The sequence below is a fragment of the Danio rerio genome, chromosome 13 (assembly GCF_052040795.2).
Source record: "Danio rerio strain M-AB ecotype USA chromosome 13, GRCz13ab, whole genome shotgun sequence".
Taxonomy (NCBI): Eukaryota; Metazoa; Chordata; class Actinopteri; order Cypriniformes; family Danionidae; genus Danio; species Danio rerio.
The window spans coordinates 47,558,025-47,570,713 of record NC_141033.1 but is presented as its reverse complement, the minus strand read 5'-3'; the positions used below and the strand labels follow the sequence as shown (position 1 = coordinate 47,570,713).

General features: G+C 35.2%; 1 protein-coding gene across 1 annotated transcript in view; it reads left to right on the top strand.

The window, feature by feature from the left end:
• LOC797620 overlaps nt 1-11,753 on the top strand; it is a 102,113-nt gene extending 90,360 nt beyond the window's left edge. The window contains exon 4 of the mRNA XM_087279743.1: nt 9,673-11,753. Coding sequence (XP_087135869.1) covers nt 9,673-9,812 — 140 coding nt within the window. The 3' untranslated portion in view covers nt 9,813-11,753. The remainder of the gene's footprint in view (nt 1-9,672) is intronic.
• The last annotated feature ends 936 nt before the right edge of the window (nt 11,754-12,689 follow it).

The following is a 12,689-nucleotide window of genomic DNA, read 5'->3' as shown; positions in this document are numbered from 1 at the left end:
GAAGAAAGTTTTAATCGGCTTTTTGTTTTATGTTCACTCGAGTTATTCCTACCGGGAGCTGTTTGCTCTGTGAATCTGACAACACGAAAATAAGTAAAAGAATGGCATGCATTGGTTACTTTTGTCCGTCTCATCATCTGCACGAGCATGAATTATCGAGCTGTTATTCTGCCGCTGGACAGCACTGAAGCGGAGAAAGTAATACTAGTTTGATCATGTATAAATATCATTATAACTATATAGTATAAATATTATTATAACTAGGTCTACAATAACCTGATAATCAAAAAACAAATGACATGATATCACAGGCGATTGTCCTATGACTGTAGACACTTCTCAGCATACAGTACTATTTGATCTATAAAATGTGTAAAATAAACATTTGCAGGTTAAAGAAACAGCATAGGGGGGGCCTTGGTGCAGATGAAAAGTTTAAAAAGTGTATTTGTATATAGAGAGACATGGATAACTAGATAGAATAGACAGAGATAGGTTGATCTCTGCAGCAGCTGCCGAAGAGCTGCGCGCTGCAGACGCAGCTGGTGTGAAAGGCAAACGCCTGCGTGCTGCTACTGCTCGACATACGCGCTGCTCACGCTCTGCTCACGCGCCGCTGACGCTTGCAGTGTGAAACAGGCGTTAGAATAACATACACAATGTTTCATTGTGACACAAGCTTAAATTGTCAGCCCTAAACAATGGGCTATAATGCAAGTTCAAGCAAGACTCATTGTTTTACAACGTCAGATTGCATTTCCACTGGGGAACATTTTAAGGAAATTGGCAGGCGTTGCATTTTAAAGCTTTTTTTTCCAAATAAGCTTTGGTTACAGAGCAGTAGGTGTAAAATACTACTCCTATATGATGTAGCAAAAAAAAAAAAGCTGTGTTTGTAAAACTGAAAACCGCATCAGATATGTTGAGTACTGAGAATCTTTTGGGGATTTCAACAGAATTCAGGGCTGACTAACAGATTTGTCAGCAGCAGATACTTTCCTTCCATTCAAAACATTTTGATGAGTCAGAAATGGCTGATTCTTATATTTTAGACGTGTGGATCAGGGGTTAAAGAGATATTGTTCACTCAAAATTCAAAACTCGGTCATTTCCTCTCCATACACTAATTTAAAACCAGTTTGCTTTTTTGATGCAAAATTAAGGTAAACAGCCTGATATTTCTTACGCCGATTATGAAACTTGAATAGGCATAGGCTACTAGAAAATCCACTCTAAATGTAAAGGGAAATAAATTGTAAATACTCTTGAAATGTAAGTGTAAAGCCTGCAGCTCACAACAAATCGTCACCTTAGAATTATAAGGTTCTATCTGTCATTTTTGTCAAAATTGAGTTATTCTCATATTCTTATTAAATGACAACTTATAGACATTATGTAGTGTTTTTTATAAGTTGTTTACATTTTAAGACTTTCTATTTAAAAAAACAACAAAGTTTTATCTACAAAGTCGAACTCTAGCCTGCATTTCAAATGCACACACAAGGACCAATCAGGATCAGCTTTCTTTGTCATTTTCCGGACTGCTCCATTGACAGTGAGAAAGACCAAAAAGAAACACAAAATCACTAAAGTCAACTAAAATCACTAAAGTCGACTAAAAAATGCCACACAACACAAAATTGAGAAGAAACCTAAAACTGAAAAGATGAGTGTAAATGTGATGATTTGGTAGCAGTTTTTGACATCGAGATAAAATGTTAAACTTGACATTGTTGAAAAAGAAACGGTTATTAAAAAAATGTATATAATGTGAAATATTTTTATTTGTGTGTGTGTATATATAGTCAGTGAAACATGTTTCAGTGTTTATTAAACTCATTTGCTCATTGTCTGTTTTCTTTTAAAGTCTTTAAATTTGATATTAAGCAAATACTTAATTTAATTCATGAGACATAATTCAATAAATAAAGTTCAATAGTTCATATAAAGGATACAATTTAATAAATATTACCATATTAATTACATTAACATCTGCACTGTATAAAATATTTAGCACAGCCTTGTATGCTTAATTTGATCAAGAAAAAAATATTCATCCTAAAACATTAAATATATGTTAAAGAAAGCAAAAATGTTACTTTCTCAACCATCAACATATTGTTACAACACCAATTTATATATTTTGTGATTTGTATTTCTTAATAGGCAGTCCTTCAATTAACGATCGGCCAGATAGAACCTTATTATTCCCAGCGGAAAATGACTTTTCAGAATGAGAAGGTTCTATCCCCATTTACCATGTTTGTTTTACCCAAGCGGCAACCTCCCGCTCTCCCTCGGGAGGCCAATACGGAAGTAACTTAAACTGCAATTCATCGAAATTCTGCTAGTCCTGGCTCCATAATAGAGCAAAATTTAATTGAGCCCACTGTTAGAATGGCCAACTTTACAGCAGAAAAAAAGGTGTTTACAGCCTGGTACAAAGAACGATTTTAGTTCATACAGCTAATATTGCCCATCATGACAACTGTGAGGGTGGTGAATTTTTCCAGTTTCCCGTATATTAGGTTATATTAAGTTTGCATAATTAAGGGCGTGGCCACTTGATTGACAGTTAGGTCTCGCTGGTCGCCGTCACGTCTCCTCGGCTGACTCCGGCAGATTAGCTACTGAACTTGGCATATACATCATATTTTTGTCTTGTTTTATGTGGCTTTACACTGTCAGTTTCCTTTTGGGATTATTTCCTACAATTATCAGATGAAATGGGATGCTGTGTGCACTCAATTGTGCTCACAAACCATTCACGTTTCCCATGTGAGTAAAGTTATATACTTGTAAACCATCTCTATTAATGCATTTGTTTTATTTAAGATCATTTGTCATTTGTAATGTTCTTTAGAGCTGTAATGCCCTCCAGAATCTGACAGATTGATTAGCTGTGGGCTGTAGAACAGTCATCTGAAGCGTTATCATACAGTGTTATGCTGGATTTCATCAATAGTCCTGCATTTACTAACACAGACTATATCTGAAGTGTTTGTGTTTGGAAGTCATTCGCGTTTTCCTCCTGTAGAAAAACATCATAAGAACAATACTTAGTGACTCAATGTATTACTACAGTATTTTTAAAAGTCTAAACACTTTATTGGTATAGTGTACAGCCAAACACATGTGGTAAGAACACAAACAAGTCACAGGTGATAAAGTATTAAGCGTTCTCCCAAAGTAAAGTGTGTCTGAACCAGGTCCAAGCAAAATGCCAGCAGTGTCTGTAACTCCGCTCACTCCACGCCTCTTTACCCTTGTTTGATATCCCGCCATGGGTGTAATGATGTGTGAACAAAATGGCGATGGTTGGCCGTGCCTACTTGTGGCTTCTTTTGCGCTCTTCAGAAACCTATGGGTGACGTCACGGATACCACGTCCATATATTTTACAGTCTATGGTTTTACCCCAATTTGCAAATGTTAGAGAACTTTGATAATTTACATTTAGAGTACATTTAGGGTCTCAGTCATGTTAAAGTGTGAATGAGAACTGTTACACACATATTGTTTGCTGTGTGGAATGACAAAACTTTGAAGCTCAATATCTCAAAATCATTCAGTAGCAGATACAACCTTATAATTCTGAGGTGACAAATGTGGAAGGTTACTACAAATTTGATCTAATTTTCAGATTGATTATTAATCAGATGATGTCATTACTCTGCTGTGCCATCAGCCAATCGTTGCGTTGCTGATCATGATTTTGAGGATCAACAGATCTGTCCTTCACAACACGCATAGTGATCTCGGATCAGTTCATCTAGACATTTTAATCTCATTTGTGAACTTCATGACCAAAATTAGCCAGAGATCAGCTATCAAGACTAAAAAGTCCAGGATCTGTCAAATCATCCTGGATCATTTAAGTGAGGTACGAAGAATGGACCCCCTGTCTCTGAATGAAGCATTTAGCAACAAAATGTACACATGTTCCGCTCCAGCTTTTTGTTAACAAAAAAAAAGTTTGTTGGCTGATAGTGGGAAACACCCCATTAGTGTTCATCCTATTGGACTCACAAGTGACTTATGTCAGCTCATGACATCATTAAAACAACAGTTACGACATTACTGAACTGAACTAAACCTCAACACTGAAAACTGAACTGACACTGTTTTAAATTACTATAATTTATGTGAAGCTGCCTTGACACAATCTACACTGTAAAAGCGCTAAAGAAATGCAGATGAATTGAATTACTGTACGCAAGAAATGTCACACACTCCTACACTGTAAAAAATGCTGGCATCCACAGAACCGATTTGTGGTGAGGCAACATGAAGGAATTGAGTTAACCTTAATTGTTTTTACAAATGTAAGTGGATTGAACATAAAACAATTAAGTTGTTATAATTTCAGCTCATTTTAAATAGTAGTTAAACAGTAAACAACATTTTTTAAGCGTAGCCAACATGTTCAGCTAGCCCAGGGGTCACCAAACTTGTATTTGGAGGGTCGGTGTCCTGCAGATTTTAGCTCCAACCCTAATTAAACACAACTGAGCAAGCCAATCAAGGTCTTACTAGGTATACTTGAAATAGTCAGGCAGGTGTGTTGAATCTAGTTGGAGCTAAACCCTGCAGGGACACCGACCCTCCAGACCTGAGTTTGGTGCCCCCTAAACTAGCCAAATCTGTATAGTGACTAATTCTCCCAAAAGAATTAGTGTGTAAGCTTTTCCATCTTGATCTCACTCATTTTTACTGACTTTGATTGACCTTTCAGAGTCCTTTCAGTTCATTGGAAGGAAAACTAACTCATGACTTACATGCAGTCTTGTATCATGTATTAAATTAGTTTAAAATACATTTCAGGATCTGTTTTCACAGTAATTGTTTTCATGCAATTTCAACCCAAATCTGGGACAAATATAAACAAACCCAATGGCTGTGTTTAAATATTATTACATTTTCCTTAATCCAGTGGTTGTTTTTTCTATGTTTAATCCAAATTTGTGTTGAAAAAAATCAGGATTTACTTCTTATTTTAGCTACTAGTGTAATATTCTTCCATTAAGCACTCCATTTATTAGCTACTAGTTCTTATTTTTTAGATAGTACATTTTAAAAAGATACAACTATTGAATCCTTGCATACTAGCACTCATTAGATACCAGTATTTATTAATCAGGTCCTTGTTCCTTTTATATACATACTAGCACTTGTTCATACCAGTACATGTTTATTAGAGATGTTTTTTATTAGTAAGATTTAGTACTTGCACTCTATACTGTGGCCATTCTGACTACCAAGACTAGCCATATCCTACTGTAAAATTAAGGACGTTATTAGTAGTAAAAATCCCAAACTACTACTTGCCTCTCAAATAATTCTCTTGTCTAACAAACATGCTAGTTCTACTACAAATTAATCATTTGTTTACTCACCCTCAAGCTGTTCTTGGTTTATATGATTCAGACAAACACAGTCGGAGTAGTTTTACATTTATCCTGGCTCTTCCATGCTGTGGCGTTGAGTTGTGGCCATTTTATGAAGTTTTTTTCAAAAACGAAAGCTTCCTTTGACTCAAAGTGTAACTCGTGACGTTTAGATTAGTATTGAACACGTCATGTTTTTTCCATGGAAATAATGTTTTTAAAGGAGCTGTTGCTTTATTACATATTAGTTTTGTGTAATGACATTGGAATGACATAAGGAGAAAGTACTGAACTACTGAAGTGTATTTAATACTTTATATAAAAGGCTTTTGTGGTGATGGCAGCTTGAAGACATTTGGGGAATGAAGGCACATGAATTGCTCAGGTGTGAGTTTTTCACAGGCATCAACAGAGTGTAAAAATCTTGATGGTTCTGTGGATCTCGTCTATCAAATCTGAGCTTTAAATTGTATTTTCTATTGGATTCAAGTCATTTTACAGCTTGATGTTCTTTCTCTGAAAGCATTTGAGAGTTTCCTTGGCTGTCTTTTGGATCATTGTCTTGCTGAAATGTCCACCCTGGGTTCATCTTCATTATCATGCTACACTGATTTACACTGAGAAAGGATTGCTAAAGAACTACTTTGAGATTTCAGCTGCTGTCTGGGCCTTCCATGCATTTCTACACCTCCCTTTCTTCATGTGTTCAATACTTTTCCTCTGTGTCATTTCATTCTATTACATATAACTTCCTTTGTAAGCTAATTAGATTTGTTTCGTTTGCATACATAAATTTATTTGGTTGTTATCAACATCCGGTTAAAATTTTAAATCAATTGCACCTTCAGAAATATGTTTTTTAAGAAAAATGGTGACATGTTCAATATTTATTTCCTCCCACTGTACAAATGGAAACTCTGGGAATAGACATGGCTCGTAGTAAGATGATGACGACAAACATCGCATTATTTAAAGATTTTTTTTTGCCGTTATCTTGACCATGGTTTGCCTGGAAGAACAGACTATTGTCTTAATGATAGTTTTCTGGCTAAAGAACGGATAAGTGACATGATACAGGGCATTACTCTTCTGCTTTGAATGTGTCGTATGTCAGAGTTCAGCCAAAAAATTGTCAAGAACATGCATTCGGCAGCAGAATTAAGTGATTTTTAAATATTGTTGCCACAAAAAACACATCAATCCGCTCCACAAGACATTCATTAACCTCCTGGTGGTGTTTGGACTAGCTTTACAAAGGATTTATGTGCTTTGGGAAACTTCAAAAAAGGGTCACTATTATACACTGTAAATAAAATTCTTTCTGCCCTAAATGTTTTAGTTGAATCAAATGAACTTTTCTCGTCATCTCAACTAGCATCAATTGAACTGACTAAAAACATCAAGTTAAACTTTGAGTAGCTTAAAATATGTTGCTGAAACCTTATTAACTCATTAAAATAAGTGAAAGCAATGTAAAACTATGTTTGAATTTTTGTCGTTACATTTTTTTAAGTGTACAGTGTAATAGTTTGAGTGTAAAAAACCTTGCATTCACTTCATGCCAAATTGGCGAGAGTATAATAGATGTCTCAGGCTGTGCCGTCAATGACGCTGAGGAAATTCTGCAGAAGATCTGATGTTATTGTAACTTTTTGGCAGACCTTGATAATTGTTTAAAGAAAGAATGAAAGCCCATGATGTCACATCCTAGATCATGTTCAGTACTTGAAACAGTCACAGAACATTTTTATTCTTCCAATTCATTACAGAACTACACAAAAAATATTAATCTACAGGTTAGAATGATTTCTGAAGGACTGTAGAGTGACTTTTTATTCATGTTTTTTTATTCAGCGGTTGTTTTTTAATATTTAATCCAAATTTGTGTTAAAAAAAGCCTGTAACAAAAGGATTTTATTCTTCTTCTTCATTACATAACTACACAAAAATGATCTGCATATTAAAAACATTTCTGAAGGACTATAGAGTGAGTCTAGAGGAGAAAGGATGTAACAATTTCAAACGAATAAATGGCATTTTAAAATATATATTTATTTATAAACATGTTAATGAACTGTAATGTTCCTCAGTTTAGAAATCTGGAATAAAAGCTACGTTAATGAGCATGAGACACATCAATGACATTTAAAACAACCTTAAAGACTGATCATTATAAAAAAATGTAACAATTTATTCATTCATTCATTTACTTGTCGGCTTAGTCCCTTTATTAATCCAGGGTCGCCACAGCGGAATGAACCGTCAACTTATCAGCACATTTTTACGCAGCGGATGCCCTTCAAGCTGGGAAACATGCACGCACACACACACACACACACACACACACATATACACTATGGACAATTTAGCCTAGCCAATTCACCTGTACCGCATGTCTTTGGACTATGGGGGAAACCGGAGCACCCGGAGGAAATCCATGTGAACGCAGGGAGAACATGCAAACTACACATAGAAACGCCAACTGACCCAGCCGAGGCTCGAACCAGCGACCTTCTTGCTGTGAGAAGACAGCACTACCTACTGCGCCACTGCGACGCCGTAGCTATTTATTTATTATTTAATTATTAGTCTGTAAGCTTTTCTATCCTCATCTCACTCATATATTTACTGTCCGAGACTTTGAATGAACTTTCAGAGTCCTTTCAGTTCATTGGAATGAAAACTAGCTCATGACTTGCATGCAGTCTTGTATTATATCTGTATTAAATTATAGTTTAAAACACACTTCAGTATCTGTTTTCATGGTCTTTCTCTGGAATTTGATTTGTTCTATGGTGGAGTAGAGAATGTGTTGGACATTTGTTTTTAATCTTGCTCTATCTGGCAAAAAATGCATACTTTTATTGTGGTCATCTCAATTCAATTCAATTCAGCTTTATTTGTATAGCGCTTTTACAATGTAGATTGTGTCAAAGCAGCTTCACATAAATGGTCATAGTAACTGGGACAGTGTGGTTCAGTAACTGGAACAGTGTGGTTCAGGTTTTAGTGTTTAAGTTCAGTTCAGTTTAGCTCAGTTCAGTGTGATTAAATCATAACTGAGAGTTCAAACACTGAAGAGCAAATTCATCAATGCGTAGCTCACTCAGGTAACCCTCCTTTTAAATGTGCTTGTCTCAAGTATGTAAGTTATTTCCACTAGAGAAACTCACATATGACATACATCACAAGTCAGATGACTTTTGGCAGCCATGGACACCTTTTTTGGGATTACAGCAATAATTTCTCCTGATTTTCTATTCTGTGGTTTATAGTTTTGCTCCTAGCCTGACTGTTTTATCCTATTGTTTGTATATTTCCCTTTTTTCCTACTATAGCTGGGACTGTATTGTATGTGCTGATGTATTAAAATAACCAAGGATTAATTAAAACGATTAATTATTCATTACAGAACTACACAAAAATAATCTGCATATTGAAATGTTTTCCTGAAGGACTAACGAGTTACTATTAGGGGTAAATGATTATACAGTTTCAAATGAATGAATGGCATTTTAATATATATTCATTTACAATATTATTAATGAACTGTAATGATGTTTCACAGTTTAGAAATCTGGGATAAATGCAGCGTTGATGAGGAAGGAAATACAGAGGAAAACACTGTCATAATATAACAAAAGAATTCGGTCCTGGAGTGCCGGCTTCTTGTATATTTTAGTTTCAACCCCAAATAAACATACCTGAACCAGCTAATTAAGCTCTTTCTAGGTAGAATCTTCCAGGCAAGCGTGTTGAAGGAAGTTGGAGGTAAGCTATGGAGGACATACCTGCCAACAATTGTTGCGCGCACTATGGAGATGGTTGCGCTTTGGGTTTGGTGCGCATGGGGACTGTACCAAAAAGCTGGGGGGGTGGAATTTCGGTAGTATGGGAGATGGGTCTGAAATACGGGAGACTCCAGGGGAAAAACGGGAGTGTTGGCAGGTTTGTTGTAGGACTCCAGATCCCAGTTTAGGCACCTCTGGTCTAGGATCATGATGTGATTGATGAAAAATAATGTTAATTTTAAAATACATTGATTTACAATATTGTTGATAAACTGTAGTGATATTTCACAGTTTAGAAATCTGGAATAAATGCAGCATTGGTGAGCATGAGACTTCAAACATATAAAATAACCTTAAAATTAAAAAAAAAATAAATAAATGATTTATCACTTGTATCAAGTATCCTGTTTGGAAAAGCCTTGGAACTGTTTGAAAATATCATCAGTCCTCAACATGTGTATGTTATCAATGTCTTTCTCTTGTGTGTGTTTTCAGATGAAGGCCAAAGCTCCAGCTCATCAGTTGCTGTTCTGTCTGTACTTTGCTCGTGTCTCCTATTATCAACCGGCGTTCTCTTATACTTTTACTTTCATGGCAAACCTGCGCACAAGCCCACAATGAACAATCATCACTAAAATGAAATCCTGCTGAAATGTATTAACAACTACTGCCAATCACAAAATGCTTCCAACAACCGTTTGGGATTGTATTTTTGTATTTGAAACATGCCTCTGCTGCTCAACTGCATGTCATTCCAATATGCCAGCGGTAATGCTGAAATGTGTGATTTTTGTTGAGCCTTCATGAAAAGAGTTAGGGATGAGAAGTGTTTAATAAGGGGCCGTTCACACAAAGTTTTTTTTTTCTTGGTGATTTTTATGTTTGTGTCTTTATGAAGTGATTACATTTTTAAAAAACATTTCATGTTAAAAATATTTCAACTTTTACATGCAGTCACTCATCAATATTTTCCAAAGCTGAGGTGGGGCCAGGTTTTGAGGCACCGTTTACAGCCGCAAGTTGGCATTATGTTATTTTTTATGTTAACGTAACGTGAAGGCATTTTTTATGTTAAATTTGCGTCCCAAATCACATACTTATGCACAATTCTATGCCCTTTTGTACAATCAATAGTGACGCACCAAAAATTTGTGTGAACCTTTATTTACCTTTATATATTCGACAAATATTCGAAATTACATTTGTTTTGACAACCCTATATAGTATCAGTAAATAGTGCATACCCGCCCACAATCTCGTTTTTTCGGGAGTCTCCTGTAATTTTCAGTTTCAGAGTTTGGGAGCCATAAATGAGAAGTCTCAACCTCCTTTAGTGGACTTTGATATTCAAACTACCATCAGAAACCCTGGGGGCTGTTTCATAAAAGTCACTTAGAAAATCGGGGATTAAAATCAAAAGCCTGACTTCACTTAGCCGAACTAAACCTCCACGCTTCAATTGATTCCATAAAAGCAAGTTGAAGATCATTTGATCTAACTAAATCTGAGTTCAGTTTCAATAATCTAGATAACTGCTTGTTCACATTACTGTCATAAAATGCTAAAGGTTGAGCAAAGATTCATCAATTATGTTGTGCGCAACCATGGCAGCTACGATGAAAGAACTCTGAATTGAGACAGATACGTTCACAGTGAATGAACCGCTTGTGTTTAGAGTTCAAACATAATAATAATAATAAATATTAATATTAATAACAAAAGTTTAAGTTTGAAATAATGGCTACAAAGAGCCTGGCACGCACAAGCGGCAGGATTTTTAATTTGCTACCGAAGCTGCTGCAAATTACTGCTTTCCCTTTGACACTTGTGTTTCCCGCGCCCCGTGGGAAAATATCTTTATATTGAAGTAAGGGTACTGCTCAGCCCAGATCCATCTCCCGATTATTCCACTCAGGGTTTGATGCTTTAAAGTCATTCATTAAGAAATGTAGCCTACTTCTTTATATCAGTCAGTGCTTTCTTAATATTATTTACTTTGTTACATTTTTGTAATTCATATATACATATATATCTAGCCCCTCACAGCTACAATAATATATTTAGTTGTGTTCAGTATCAAAACCAAATTTTAAACTAATTTAACAAAAAATAAACTGAAGATCAGTCCAAAAATGTGTTTAATTGCGGGAAAAAACTAAATTAAATTTGAATTAACAGGGAAAAAAATCAACTTAAACATAAAAAAAAATATATACAATTTAGTTGAAATGTTCATTGAAATGTATATATATATATATATTTACTATTAAATGACTATAAAGTTTTAATCATTATTAAGAGGTTAATTGAAATAAAATGGCATCAAATTACAGCAGGCGAATGTTAATTCAATTTAAATAAATAAATAAATAAACTTAAATAAACTTAAGACTTAGCCTGAGAGTTAACCTGCCCAGGACCAGGCTAGTTTCTCAGCATAAGTTGCCAGAGTAACTGAGTTTAAACTCATAAATTTGATTTATGAAACAGAATCTGCCATTATTAACCTGACTTACCAAAATAAGTCTGACTTTTTCTCTAAGCTTGGTTTATGGAACAGCCCCCTGATCCTCCCATTTGTCAAGTTGCCAGATCTTCTATTTTCACACTAAAAATTCACTTTAAATACCTGGATGATGCACACATTCAACCGATAAACATACTGTAAGTGTGTAATGCTGAACACAGCGCACTTAATGTTGAATGACGAAGCAGTCGGTTGCTAAGGTTGTATTGCTTTGTTTATTTTGGATTTTGTAAGCAAAATTCTCCTACGCAAGTGATTATTTTCCCCTCCAGATGGTGAATGTGGTTGTACTCATGATTGTTTGTTAGTTTGGTCATTTATGTAACTTATTTGGCAACTGGTAAACATCAACTGGAATGCAATTTGAAATTGTGACCAGACTAAACTCATAAACAGCATGTTTGAGTGCGTAAAAACAGCCTATTCTTTACATTTTGAACATAATACCATTCACATCTTACTAGGTGAAAATGAAACTTTGAGGCGTGATTGACTGGAACACATTGAAATCTTCTGACTTCAGTGCTGAAATTCCGAAGTCTGAATGTGTCAGGAACAGAGCATTATTATTATGCTGAATCAGAACAAGCATTCATCTGGGAAGTGATGAGAAATGAAATGTCTCACTGAGGACTGTGGCTCTGTTTTCTCAGCTCTACTTTCTGACTTGCTTTCTGGCAGCGTACTAGATGTTATTTCCTCTTAAAAAGTAGAAAAACATCTGGAACACAGCATATGATAAAAGGGCAACACTTTTTATTAACTACACATTATGACTCATTTATTTAGCATTAGCAAATAGTTAATTCATTATTTGTTAAGCAGTTTGTAAATACAGCTACAAATACTGTATTTTTAAAATATATTAGCATGTGTATAAATTAGTTAATTAACTTTATTTGTCCCCATAGAGAGATTTCATTTGCAGCGTACACTTACAGACACATCTGACATTTCACATTTGGCATTTATGTAAATAAATAAT